The following is a 14,015-nucleotide window of genomic DNA, read 5'->3' as shown; positions in this document are numbered from 1 at the left end:
AATACCTGCTGGATCGCGGGCGCATATTTGGATCCAGATCCTATTAGCTTTATACAGTCACGCAATGCGCTGAAGTAAAGTGAAAGTCGTCGTGAAAAGTTAGGTTAAAAAAACTTCGAGTTTATAAAGTTGTTTATTTGGAAACGTATTATTTTCGAGATATTATTTTAGCCTCCGACATTAAGGTGAGAGAAATTAATAACAGTGACGACGATAAAATTTAAACCTTCATTACTATCATTATACAAAGCTAAATCACGTGACGTAATTTGAATAAATGCGTAGCATTCCCTCCCACTACGTACCACTTTGACACACAAGATTTTTAATTTTTAAGCACAAAATTTTGAGGCGAAAAAAACACGGCTTTTCCTAGGAAATGACTTACAATTTCAACCCCTAGAGAGAGATACGAAAATCATCCCTGCCCCCCCCCCCCCCCCCCCAGTATACCCCCCATCGATCCCCCATCGATCCCCCCCTCCCATACCCGGGAAAAATTGGCGAAATCCAAGGTACGCAATAAAGAAAGTTCGCAGTATTTGCAATCAGAAATGGCACGATCTTTGATTAGGAATTTGCGCGGAAAAGGAAGAGAGGATATATTTCTGACGATATATCGATATACGTGATACTGACATCATACTTGGGTACTCCATCGCTAATAAAGATCCTTTGACATTAACCTCAAATTACTTATGATCTATATTCGCGTTTTATGCTTCGTAATCACTACGGAAGTGAGCTATGGCATGAGAATGCGAACGGAAGAGATTTTTAAAAGCATTGTGACCACAGGTGGCTGTTTTGTATTTTTATTTTGAGCTCTCCAGTTACAAATTATCAATTCATTCATCGTTCGTTGTTTAGTTTCTTTATAAGTTTGTTCATTCTTGATCATTCACTCTTTTAGTCATTCTCTTATTCTTTCTTTCCTTTAACTTGCTTCTTTCTTTCTTTCTTTCTCTCTTTCTTTGTTTCTTTGTTTTCTTTTCTTTTTGTGTGTGTGTGTTTATTTGTTCATTGCTTCTGATCATTCATTCAATTTCTTTTTTCTTCCATTTATATGTTCGTTTCTTTCTTTCTTTTCTTTCTTTTTTCTTCTCATTCTCATTTTCTTAACGATTTATTCGACTGCGCAACGCTTGTCTACTCATTTAAAGATGCTACAGAACCCTGTAAATTGTATCCAGTCTAAAACTACAAATTAAAACTTCAGCAACAAAATCTTTTTGCTATCTTTTTATTAGTCAAGTACAAAATGTAACTTTGTCTATAAAAATGATTACAATACAAATTTTTGTGGAAGCTGACCACAAGCATCTTACTTTATCTTACTTTATCTTACTTTATCTTACTTTATCTTACTTTATCTTACTTTATCAAATAAAGGAATATATTGGACATTTTACCATATGAATTTTCAGTTGTCAAGTAGAGTAAGAACCAAATGGCTTGGATGAGAAGGGAATGGAAAGGAACAGCAGGAATGGGAAGAAAGGGAGAAGGAAAGAAGGATGAGAAAAGAAGTAAAACTGAAGGAGATGGGTGAGAGGGAATGAAATGAATGACAAAGTGAGAAGGAGAGGGATAAAAAAAGACAATTGAAAGTGAAATGTTGGGATGGGAAATGGGATAGGGGATGGAAATAAAACAGGAAGGAGGGGAGAAGAAAAGCATGGAAGTAAAATGGAAGGAGAGGGAGAAAGAAAGAAGAAGTAAGATAGAGGTGAGGGGTTGCAGTGGCAGATCCAGGATTTTAAAAGGGGGAGGGGGGTACCAAAATGGACACACAGAAAAAGCTGACTTTAGTAGCCACAGGTAGCCCAAGAAAAGAGAAAAACACATATAAATGTTGCCCATCCCTAATCGCAGTGCCTCCTCATTTTTTTTTTTGTTTGCAAAAGATCAGATGAGGGTACATTAGAAAAGAGGATGTGATCAAAGCAGGTTAGACGTACTATGTTTAAAATGATTGTAATAATCAATTTCATTCTACCGAGCGTAAAGAATATGATTGACTTCACATAGGGGAATCAATCTTATAGTCAAAGAAAAAAGATTAGATTGAAGGATAAAGAAATGGTAGAGTTAAACCAAAAAAAGTGGGTCACAAATTATAGAGCAGTTTTCACATGATGTGTGAAAAATGTGGTTTCATATGCCTGAGCCTTATTTGCCTGCACAGTGATGTTTTCTAATGTTTTGATTGGCTGATATGTTTCTCCTGAAACGTGATTGGTCCGAATGTCATTTAACCTTGGTGAGACCGTGTCTGTGCTGTGTTCATGCCATGTTTCAGGTATTTGATTGGATGGAGAGTAATTTCTAGTGCAATGTGATTGGTCTAGCTGGCAAATGCCTTGCCATATCATGACAGCATTTGTGCAGCTAGGTTTTTATAGTCATATGAAAATTGCTTTAGCAACTGTAATGAATGGTGGCTAATGAATGCATACCTATGAAGAAGATTTACAAGCATTCAAATTGATCAACTCTACTCTTGGTGTTGCCTTGCCTGATTTTTTTCAGGGTCTTGTACTTGTCCTTTCCTTGTATCAGGTTCTCTGCATGAAGGATGTCCATTTGTGATGCTTTCTGTTCATCCTTGTGCAGATCAAGATCTGCCCTCAAGTGCTGAAAGATTCGAGATTTCAACTTTAACTTAATTTAAGATTATCGTTTTATGGATTGCGCTATCTCCTTACTCTCTCTCAGAACTCCCAAAAATCACCCCTTCCCCCTCTCAGAATCTTACACTTCACATCTCCTACCCCCTTCAATAATACCCCCTTAATCTCTTCATTCCTTTGAGACTATTCATTATTTATTGGAGGGGTGGATGGGAAACAATTGGCTTTTTTGAATTTCTCTGTTTATTTCCAACATTCTTAAGGCTCCTATATATAACTCATCAACTATTTCTAGACACAATTTTTTGCAGGGTCACTTCCTCACCCTCCCCTCCCCTCCCCTCCCCAATAAACAATAAATTAACTGGATGGTTCCTTTGTCCAGGTGTAGTGGGACCCCGGGGACTGGTACAGACCAGAACTTCAATCAATACTTACTGCGAGCTTCTCTTGAAGATTCTGGTTCATTTGAGGCTGAGTTTGACGATACTCTTCAGAACGATCCTCTAAGTGTGCACTCTTTTCCATTTCTATGCTGTATTGTCTCTCTACTTCATTGTGCAGGGCTCGGCGCCTCTCTTCTATCTCGTCACGCTGGAAAGATCAGGCAAAATTCTACTCAATACACCTGACTTACTAAATTAATAACAACAAGCCATTAGAATGTCTGAGTTCGCAGAATATTGAGAATCTCAGTTATACAGAATAAAGGGTTAACATTGAATACAGGGTTAACGTTGAATACTGGATCATCACTGTCAAGGCTTAACGTTGAACAGTGGTTCCACTTTTCAAAAGATTTTATCAATTTAAACCTAGTCATTCCCAGCAAGGGGTCCTAGAGTGAGGGTGGCCCATTCCCTTACCCTTCTCACTAGCAGTCTTCTAATCTGCATGTCTTTTGGGAGAGGGGAGGGGGGGAGGGGCAATCATCACCATCGCAAATATTTCATCCAACAACCAGCTCATTTACTAAATTATGCCAGGTTTCCTGGAATCTCACCTCTCTTTTATTTTCCTCCAACTGTTCCTGCAATACTTCTATCCTTTTGGTATTGGCACGGCCGATTCTCTCTCTTTCATCTGTGGTCATAGATGACTTTTGATACAAGAGAAAAAGGAATAAATGAGATTTGTTTAGAGAGGGACTCCCTTCCTCTCCTTCCACCCCTCCCATCTCCACCACTTCCCTCCCCCTCCTATACCCATTCCCCCATGTCAAAAAGAAATAAAAGACTCATGGGATAGTTCAGGAACGAGGTGTAGTACACTAATTTTGATTATTAAACAATAATTGTATAAAATAAAATAAAATTTAAAAAAAATGAGATGAGATGCGATGAGATGAGATGAGATGAGATGAGATGAGATTTAATGAGATGAGATTTAATGAGATGAGATGAGATGAGATGAGATGGGATGAGATGAGATGAGATGGGATGAGATGAGATGAGATGAGATGAGATGAGATATGAGATGAGATGAGATGAGATGAGATGAGATGAGATGAGATGAGATGAGATGAGATGGGATGAGATGAGATGAGATGAGATGAGATGAGATGAGATGAGATGAGATGAGATGAGATGAGATGAGATGAGATGAGATGAAACTCACATACGACACCAAGCCTGGCTGGACTCGAACCTGGGTCACATTGGTGAGAGGTGAGTGCTTTTCACCCCAATGCCACCCCCGGGGGGTACTACCACCCCAACTTGGGTAGGGGTGTGCCGCCAGGACCTCAAAACCCTAACCCTAACCCAGACCTAAAATTTTGATTTTACATACCCTACCCCAGACTAAAACTAAGAATTGTACACCCTATCCCAGACTAAAAGACGGAAAAGACGGTTTTTCAATAGATTGCAATCAATATTTACTAATGTTTTTATTGTTTTTGTGCCGGCAGAAAGCGTAGCCTATTCGCCAGACAAAAACAACCAAATCGTTAACCCTATCCCAGACTAAAATGATACCATATCCCAGACAAAATGTCAAAAAATGATACCCTACCCCAGACCCAAAAGCCGAAAAACCATACCCTATAGGGCGGCACATACCCGTATAGCAAATATAGGGGAGTACCCCCCCCCCCCATGGGTGCCACCCGTGCTTCCCTTTTGATGGACATGTGTTATGCTCACCAACTGTTCCCTCTCTTTCTCTATCTCTTGAAGCGTAATGATTGTTTTGTTGTTCTCTTCTATTAGTCTTTCAGACTGAGAATTAATTGCTTTCAGTTCTTCCTCCTGCTGGATTCTCTTTCTTTCATACTCTTCTTCCCTTCTTCTCATCTCTGTTTTGAATTAAATCAGGAGTTTAGTTCAGTAAAATAAAGGACAATAAAAGGAACTGGTTATTGGAGATCAAAATTGGCTGAATTCGAATAAGTCAGGGTACAGCTTTATGACTCACAGATTGAACCCTGAAACAACATACTTTCAATGCTGATCTAAGTCAGGGCATGGCTAACTCACAGATCAAACCCTAAAACAACCTCTGGGCTGATCTAAGTAAGGGCATAGCCAACGCACAGATTGAACCCTGAAACAACCTCTGGGATGATCTAAGTAAGGGCATGGCCAACTCACAGATCAAACCCTAAAACAACCTCTGGGCTGATCTAAGTAAGGGCATAGCCAACGCACAGATTGAACCCTGAAACAACCTCTGGGCTGATCTAAGTCAGGGCATGGCCAACTCACAGATTGAACCCTGAAACAACCTCTGGGCTGATCAAAGTCAGGGCATGGCTAACTCACAGATTGAACCCTGAAACAACCTCAAACAACCTCTGGGATGATCTAAGTAAGGGCATGGCCAACTCAAAGATTGAACCCTGAAACAACCTCTGGGATGATCTAATGCTGATTGAATTGCAATTTGGCTTGCCAAGTTTAGTAGAGGGAGGAAAACCAGAGAACCCAGATAAAACCCTCAAGTCAATAGAAAGACCTAAAAAATATACTCGCATGTGATGTGGAGTCCAGAAATTGAACCTGAGACCACAGAGGTGAGAGGAGAGTATACTACCTACTACATCAATCTTGATACAAACACCAACCCTCACCCCCCTCAAAAAAAGCACTAAGGTCCACTCGCTCTAACAGGCAGCAACCTAACAAAACAAGTCACAGACTTTACCCTCATTGAAGCTTTCTATTTTTTTCTCCATTTCCAAAAGCTTTGCTTCTTGATTTCTTAGGGTTTCTTCATTTTCTCGGAATTTTCTTTTCTCTTCCTTCTTTTGGGCACTGAAAGAATATTCCATCTCTAGTTATTTTCATTGCTGTGCAGTTTACAATGATAAAATAGAGGATAAAGTGTGAAGACAGGGGGATTAGTGTGAAGACAGGGGGATTAGTGTGAAGACAGGGGGATAAGTGACCATTAGAATCTTTAAAAGATTATCGTTGTTTTTTTTTTTATTTTAGTTTTTCCTATGACGGTTGTTGAAATGCAGTAGACCCCCAAACAAGACATCAAACTTCACAGGTCACACTTCAATAAAGGTAGTTACTACCATTATTGTTGAAATGCGACCTGCGAAGATTGAAACTATATGGTTTATTTAGGCTCTAGGCATTTCCTTTCATTAAGACTTATATTTAGCTTTATTTATTTGGGCAAATGAGTATTTTCTTTCTTTTCAATGATCTAAATATATAATTTAATGTAATCTAACATAAAAGGAAAAAGTGATATAAAGATGTATTGTATTGTATTGTAGAAGATATAACTAGCTAAAAACTAGTGTGAGCTGGGTCGGTGTTTCTAATGAAACAGTAATGATAAAAGGGTAAATTATACACAGTGAAAAGATGAAAAAACTTACTGACGTTTCGGACGCTAGTAAAACTCCGACGAAGGACTAGCGTCCGAAACGTCAGTAAGTTTTTTCATCTTTTCACGGTGTATAATTTACCTTTTCATCATTACTTATTGTATTGTATTGCAAGGGCGGATCCGTTTTTTTGAAGGGGGGGTCTCAGGGGTAAATTTTGTGGGCAAAGGAAACCCAGTCGCATTTTTACCACAGGAAGCCCATTTGACCTCAGGAATGACAGGGGGGTCGCGACCCCCCGACCCTCCCCCTGGATCCGCCCTTGTATTGTAGTGTTTGAAGGACCGTCAATCAAAGAACTGCAATTAAAAAAAACTATATCTTGACAGAGATTTTAGACTAAATTAAATTAAATTTTTGAGGAAAAGAATATTATAATATTAAATGCAGCAAACTTACGTGTTAGCACTACGGATCTTTTTCTCCTCTTCACTCTGTTGCTTCATTTGTTTGACTTCAATAGAGTCAGGCTTTCTGCGTCGTATGTACAGGTCATGGTTGCCCATTGATAATGCCAAGATTTGTTTGTTTGTTCTCAGATGGGCGGTGAAAAAGACAAAATCCTACAAGGCAATCAAAAGTTATCCTAAACATTTTGAATGTATTTATGGTAGCATTTGCTGAAAGCTAACAGCTTTAAATTTAGACACAGTTTAGTAGGCAGCACACTTAAACCAACCCAGCCCTACTTTAAGTTCTTAAAACAAGTGTTACAGGTCACTGAGGATAAAAACTATGGACCTCTTTCTCAGTTTTAAGGCAGCATGCTCACCAACCAAGCCACACTTGCTCCTTAAAACAAGTTAGTGTGTGAGGTCAATGAGAATCAAACTATGGACCTCTTGCTCAGTAAGCAGCACTGTCACCAATTCATTAGCACTTCCTAGTATTAAGCCAGCAATATGTCTACTCACTGGTGCTTTCTTGTCGATTGGCTGGATGATAAATTTCTTGTCATTGAACGAGATGTTTCTGATTTCTTTCCATGGGAATCCAATCCTTGGTGTCAGCCTACAATAAGGTTTTAAAAAATATTTTTAAGACTGAAAAATTATAGAGAAAAAATGGAAATATTTGTTGTGGTAACATGCAAATTATTCAATTATTCACTTATTCATTATTTCATTAACCCACTCATTAAATCTTTCAATCCTGTATTTATTTATTCATTTACTCATCCATCCATTCATTCATTCACTCATTTTCTCATAATCACCCATTCATTCACTTATTAATTCGTTCATTCATTCATTCATTCATTCCCTCCTTCATCCTTCCTTTGTCCCTCCCTCTCCCTCTCCCTCCCTCCCTCCCTCCCTCCCTCCCTCCCTCCTTCCTTCCTTCCTTCCCTCCTTCCCTCCTTCCTTCCTTCCTTCCTTATTTAAAATTATTTATTAATTCAACTCCAAAACTTATTCATTTATTCATACTAGATGACTCAGTCAGTCATTAAGTAAATTCCTTTTTTCAATTATCCATTCGTTCTTTCTTCCACTTACTTGTCTCCTGGCTCATATACATTAATGCCCAAAGCATCCACCCCCATCAGCAGCTTTGTACCCTTTCTATTCTTGATCTCAAAATAATTCACACCATACATTTCAAGATCCTGGCAGATTTTCAGATATTCCATCATCGCTTCATCTCTGAATCATAGAAAATAAAAATAGGGAAAAACAAGTCAATTTTCTGTGTTAGCTGGCACTTCAAGGGGTTTACTGGCTGACATCCTTAAAATGGAGTTATAGGATCGTAAAATGTGAAAAGGTTATAATTAGTTAGAAGGAAATTAGTCAGCAGGAAGTTTGAATTTACTAAGTTTGCATTTGCTGATTGCAAATGACCAAAAAATTTAAGTCAAATCCATAGGAAATTGACACTCTAAGTTAACGAAGAGTTTAAGTTGACCATAAGTTCAAGTTTTCTGATAGTAAATCACTGAAAAATTTAGGTCAAATCTATAGGAAATTTGGAGACAGTTTGAGTGAGGAGCTTGGGTTACTGTGCGCACACTGCAACCAGGACCACTTTGATAAACTAGTATCATTAACCAATCATATTGAGACATTAACTTCAATATTCTTTAACCAACCAATCAGATAGCACATTGAAATAATAAGAGCGTGAGAACATGATAATTTGATGGGCTAACACTGTTATCAGTTCAATCTCCATCTAGTTTACTGTTATCTGATTGGTCAGTTATATTCAAGTGTCCCGGTTAGTAAGTCTGCACAGTAACTGAGTTACCAGGGGCCTACTGTAATACGTACTTTGGCATATCTTCATGCTCTTTCCAACATAGGGCAATCTTGTTGACCCATTCTTCTGTTGATAACTTGTGCTTATCCAAAACCCTTAACAGTACAAACATTCATCATTTGTTAAAAATATAATAATACAGATACACATATAGGCCAATCTTTGTTTACGTTTTTTCCTATTAGCATTAAAAAAATCAAGCTATGAGCAAACCGACTCCAGAAATCGAAAGAGAATGTCTTATTTAGTTACTACTGAAAATTTGAGAGCAACATGTTAATTTTTTTGGGAGTAAAATTTTTTTGAAAACACTATAAATTAATATATTATATGGTTGTGTCGCAACATGACCATACATTTCTTTGCAAATCATACCGCTTTCAAAAAAAATTTACTCCCAAAATATTGAACATATTAATCTCAAATTTTCAGTAGTTACTAAATAAGACATTCTCTTTCGATTTCTGGTTTGCTTGTAGCTTGAATTTTTTTAATGCTAATGAGGAAAAAACGTAAACAAAGATCAGCCTATAGACAGACAAGTGGACAAATTATCTGCTAGCATACTGATTGCAGACAATGATGCTAATGAAGAAAAACGTAAACAAAGATCAGCTTATAGACAGACAAGTGGACAAATTATCTGCTAGCGTATAGACTGCAGACAATGATGTTAATGAAGAAAAACGTAAACAAAGATCAGCCTATAGACAGACAAGTGGACAAATTATTTGCTAGCGTGCTGACTGCAGACAAATCAGTCAAAAGAAGCTGGCAGACAGGTATATACAGAGACAGGCAAACAGACTTCAATAAACAATAAACTAACCCCTGTGGAAGAAGCTTGTCTTGCATTAGCTCCTTTTCTTTTGCTTCTTCATGGTCTCCATGCTTTACTTGGCACTAAAAAAAACATTCAATAGCTCATGATCAACACATTAAGTTCTTGACTATTTCTTTTAATGTTTTAATGGGGGAAGGGGAGAGTGAAACCTTGAATCTTCGATGATAGCCAACTCAGGGTCAGGGCATGGCTAACTCACAGATTGAACCCTAAAACAACCTCTGGGCTGATCTAATTAAGTCAGGGCAAAGCTAACTCACAGATCAAACCCTGAAACAACCTCTGGGATGATCTAAGTCAGGGCATGGCTAGCTCACAGATTGCACCCTGAAACAACCTCTGGGCTGACATAAGTCAGGGCAGGGCTAACTCACGGATTGAAACATAAAACAACGTCTGGGCTGATCTAAGTCAGGGCATGGCTAATTCACAGATTGAACCCTGAAACAACCTCTGGGCTGATCTACGTCAGGGCATGGCTAACTAACAGATTGAACCCTGAAACAACCTCTGGGCTGACCTAATTCAGGGCACAGCTAACTCACAGATTGAACTCTGAAACAACCTCTTGTAGTCTCACTGTCTATAGCTTTCAGTAGTAGTCCCTTCTCAGGGCGTGTACTTACAGCATATGATGCTAATAATGTGGCAGTATCAGCAGGACAATAAATTGACTCATTCAAAATGGATTTTCTAACTTGAAAATAGAACATCCTCTGTGGAAAAAAATCAAACAATTTTTATTTATAGCTACTGTTTTCTTAGTTTTTCGTTTTTACTGTACTGTATACTCTCCTCAGACTGTCCCAACCCCTTGGAAATTATAATCCCCCTCTGTTGGGGAAGTATATAAATTTTCTGTAATTACACAATTTATCCTCTCAGACCCTACCCACCCCTTTGAAAATCGGGTATCGATATATTCAGGAGCTATTAAACAAGGGTACCAAGAGTAGATAAAATATTCAACCAACCTGAGTAACTTCCTGAATAAGCTCCTCTGTGATATCTTCTGGGAAGAATTTAACAGCAAATTGGAAAAGAAGGGGGTCCTCTTTCTTCAGATCTTGGGATGTTATCTTTGTAAGACAAGGATAAATATTTTTTTAATGCTGTATCAGGAGGGTGCGTGCCAGTAAAACATCTTTGGGGAAGGAGGAGGAGTGGAAGGACAAGGAGCAGAAAGCAGGAGGAAGGGGGGGGGAGGTGTGCCAGTAAAATATCTTTGGGGGAGGAGGAGGAGGAGGAAGAAGTAGCAGCCACATTTGGGAAAGAGAACTAGGTTAAGTGACATGGGGGTAGTATGAGGGCACACTATGGAGGGGTGTAGGGAAGGATAAGTAACATGGGGGTTGGTGGGTGGGGTCAAATGAGCAAATTAGGATGATGACTTGCCTAGGGAGGGAGTACAGAGGTGGAGCGGGGGAAAGGGGAAAGGATTGAATCATATTCAAAATGAAGGTAATATAGGGAGTAGAAATCAAGTAGGGGAGGAAAGGAGGGAAAGAGGGGGGAAGAAGCTAGGAGGGGTCATGGAAAGGACATAGTCAGGGGGCCACCTACCTTCTTGTGCATCTTAAGCCATGCAACCAGACCCTTGTTATCAACATACTGGAGCCCAAAATACCAGGTTTCACGAAGACCAAGAGTCTTGACAACCTAGAGAAAAAATATAATAAATTATTAAAGCTTTATATGTAGCTTGCACATTTTAATCCAAAAATCATCTCCAAAATGCGCAAATAGCCATTACAAACTGCAAAAATATACTAGAAATGCCACAGAAAATAGACAGTGTTTCCTTACTTGTTTTGTAAAGATAAAATTGGCTTAAAATGGGGAAAATTCAAGCAAGTTTTTCTGATACAGCCAAACCTTGGCGCCATTTTGAAAGACACAGGGATCCCAACTGGAATCGCACAGGAACCCCAATTCATCCCATTTTCCATTCCCACCAAGGTTCATTTAATTAGTATTTATTCACCTGATCAAAGAGTTCACTACCAGTTATTTTGGATGGGACGATGAATTCTAGTTCTGCCTCTATCGTGGTTACTTTAACATTAATCTGAAAGGGAAAAAATGTTAAAGGTTTGAATCGTTTGGGTGGAGAAGTTGCATTGGGTTCCAATTATAACTACGATTATTAGAGTACTTACAGATTTAGGCATTTTGGTATTTGAAGCTCAAAGCCCGCTTACAGCGAAGTCAAAACCTAGGGGGAAAAAGCAGCTTTCGTATCACAAAAAAGATTATTCTTAAATCTTAAATAATCCATCTTATGAATCCAAGGATATCTTAGGATTATTTAACTACATAATCTACTGTAAGTTTCGTACTAGTTTTGTCGATTATCGCATGGGTTTCAGAACTTAACTTTATGAATTCTAAAAAAACAGAATTAAATAAGATTCGTTATTAATTTTTTCGCCAAAACCAAACAGATAATGAACAAAAACAAAGAAAAAATAAACAAATAGTAAAACAAAAACAATACAAAAAACAAAATACAAAATGATGAATACTACAAAGTGAAAAAAAATTTCCTAGACAGTAGTTCTCAACTAATTTTAATCGAATCAAAGTATTTTATTTCTGTATAGAATCGAAGGAACCTAATCTTCGTAGAGAAAATTCAAGAGAATCAAATAAATAAATCGTTTTGGTTTTGTAAATGACTGATTTCTCGGCCTGCCCTTGCTTGAGCTGTTCGCCACTCGCTTCTACAACTGATCCAATCGCCGGCACGAACCCTTTAATAATTTGATAACCTCAAATCTTTTATTAACTTGTTGAAAATTACAGTAAAAACCAGAAATTTCTTATTAAGTTGTTGTATGGCTGTTTTTTTACCAATATTCCTTGATATTTTAGATAAATTTTCAACAATTCTCAACTCCAATAAACAAGAACAAAAAGTCTGTTTGGAAGCCAAACATGGTCATATTTTCATGTTGTTATAGTTAGTAAGACAATGCGTGCATACAAATACTTTCATAGCATGGGGGGAGAGATGGCTGGGGGAGTTTTATTCTAGCAGTAAATTAAATTTTGAAGCCGGCCACCTATAGAGATGGGCGTAGTTTCCATGATAATGGTTGCCAAGGTGATAGAAAGGGTTTTCATATTAATGGTTGCCATACTTTTCACTAGGAATGCAAACAAAAAAATAAAGTTGGGGAGGGGAGGGGGAGGAAAGCTAGTGATTACTTAATAGGGGATGGGTAAGTACGAAATTGTACATTATTTTTCAATAACCCACGTTCTTAAATAAATCCTTCCTAAAACCAAGCTTCTCATCATGTAATTATTTGTTTGCAGTAAATTATTTGAATAAATATTTTTGAATTATAAATAATTATATTTATTAATAAATTGGCAAAAAGTTGCTATCGATTCTAAGTTATCCACTGAATGAATTAAAAACCTGGATTTTTTAATACAAATATTCTTCTATAAACGAATCTTTTTATAATTATTTACGCGCGTTCACACCTAATGTGAATTCTGCAGTCCAATTAATTGAATATTAAATACTGTCAGCATGAAGCAAACTGAAAATAATCGTCATTATTAATTGCATTTTTTATTTTAAATCTAATCTCGAAACAAATCAAACAAACAAAGTTTGCTCCAAAACCATTTTAGTTTGAAGCTTAGATCGTAAATTTAATTCCTACGTAACAAAATTGCTCCCAAAAATTGATTATTTAGTTGTGCACATAGAACAAAAGCAAATGGTAGAATCACTCACCCAAAAAATTCAAGAAAAATATTCCCTAAATTCTAGAACTTTTGCAATCTTTAGTTGACAAATAACATGCATTTTTTGGATAACGTACATAGCCTTTGTTGTAATAAATATTCGTTTTGCTTTGATATATGAATTCTAACATTTGCTCGAAGAAGTTCATTTTATTCTAGGAGAAAAGTTTCCAATGCTGTTGACGGTACAAAGGGTTAATTGATTTCGCTTCGACTGAAATATTTTCACACCACTAATTAATCTATATCAAGCAATTTTTTCAATGGTTTTTCAAAGTGTTGTTTTTGATATCAGAATTGATTTAGTATTAATTGACTTTTTGAAGCTACAAGTTAATTTAAAAATTGCTTGTGCAAAAAATATCTTTAAAAGAGTGTTTTAAGAGTTTGAATATAAAAATTTGGAATTGAGTATAAAAAGTATTTAGCAGTTGAAGCTAAATAACGCGAAACCAACATCGCTACGAATATTATTATTATCATTAATTTATACAATTTTACTTACCTATATTTCTTTTGGTAATGTGGGTTGAAAAGTTGCACGAGCACTTGTGTCGAGCAGTGTGGGAACGAAGCTATTCCAGAAGATATTTGTCCTTTCAATTTATCTTGACAACTCCCACACAGATGCAATAGTCACCCCCTGCTATTGAGTCACGCAATG

At 37.3% G+C, this 14,015-nt stretch overlaps 1 protein-coding gene across 2 annotated transcripts; it reads right to left on the bottom strand.

Moving 5' to 3' along the window:
* Positions 1–1,227: 1,227 nt before the first annotated feature.
* On the bottom strand, positions 1,228–13,988 carry LOC116303170 (radixin). 2 transcript variants are annotated; one of them, XM_031712667.2, is made up of 16 exons: positions 13,857–13,988; positions 11,746–11,801; positions 11,571–11,654; positions 11,150–11,245; positions 10,561–10,665; positions 10,213–10,302; positions 9,572–9,645; positions 8,754–8,837; positions 7,980–8,126; positions 7,395–7,491; positions 6,880–7,043; positions 5,781–5,890; positions 4,781–4,932; positions 3,637–3,732; positions 3,072–3,227; positions 1,228–2,637 (listed from the first exon to the last, which is right to left on the bottom strand). In XM_031712667.2, exons 2-16 carry the CDS (start codon positions 11,755–11,757, stop codon positions 2,473–2,475), a joined length of 1,632 nt encoding a protein of 543 aa, XP_031568527.2. In that variant the 5' UTR covers positions 11,758–11,801; positions 13,857–13,988; the 3' UTR covers positions 1,228–2,472. The 2 variants fall into 2 exon arrangements, with proteins under 2 accessions (XP_031568527.2, XP_088888511.1); XM_089032385.1 differs by lacking the exons at positions 11,571–11,654; positions 11,746–11,801; positions 13,857–13,988 and adding an exon at positions 11,393–11,479.
* Between the last annotated feature and the right edge of the window lie 27 nt (positions 13,989–14,015).

Source organism: Actinia tenebrosa, unplaced genomic scaffold (assembly GCF_029948245.1).
Source record: "Actinia tenebrosa isolate PJP-AT-01 unplaced genomic scaffold, QUT_ActTen_1.0 PGA_scaffold1__47_contigs__length_23844297, whole genome shotgun sequence".
Lineage (NCBI taxonomy): Eukaryota > Metazoa > Cnidaria > Anthozoa > Actiniaria > Actiniidae > Actinia > Actinia tenebrosa.
This window is presented reverse-complemented; position numbering and strand designations above follow the sequence as displayed.

Excerpts from the sequence above, each read along its gene's own strand:
- LOC116303170 (XM_031712667.2), bottom strand. Across the intron at positions 3,228-3,636 it reads TGGAGGAAAATAAAAGAGAG|CGTGACGAGATAGAAGAGAG; the intron begins GTGAGATTCCAG and ends TGATCTTTCCAG. Across the intron at positions 2,638-3,071 it reads ATCTTCAAGAGAAGCTCGCA|CACTTGAGGGCAGATCTTGA; the intron begins GTAAGTATTGAT and ends CGAATCTTTCAG.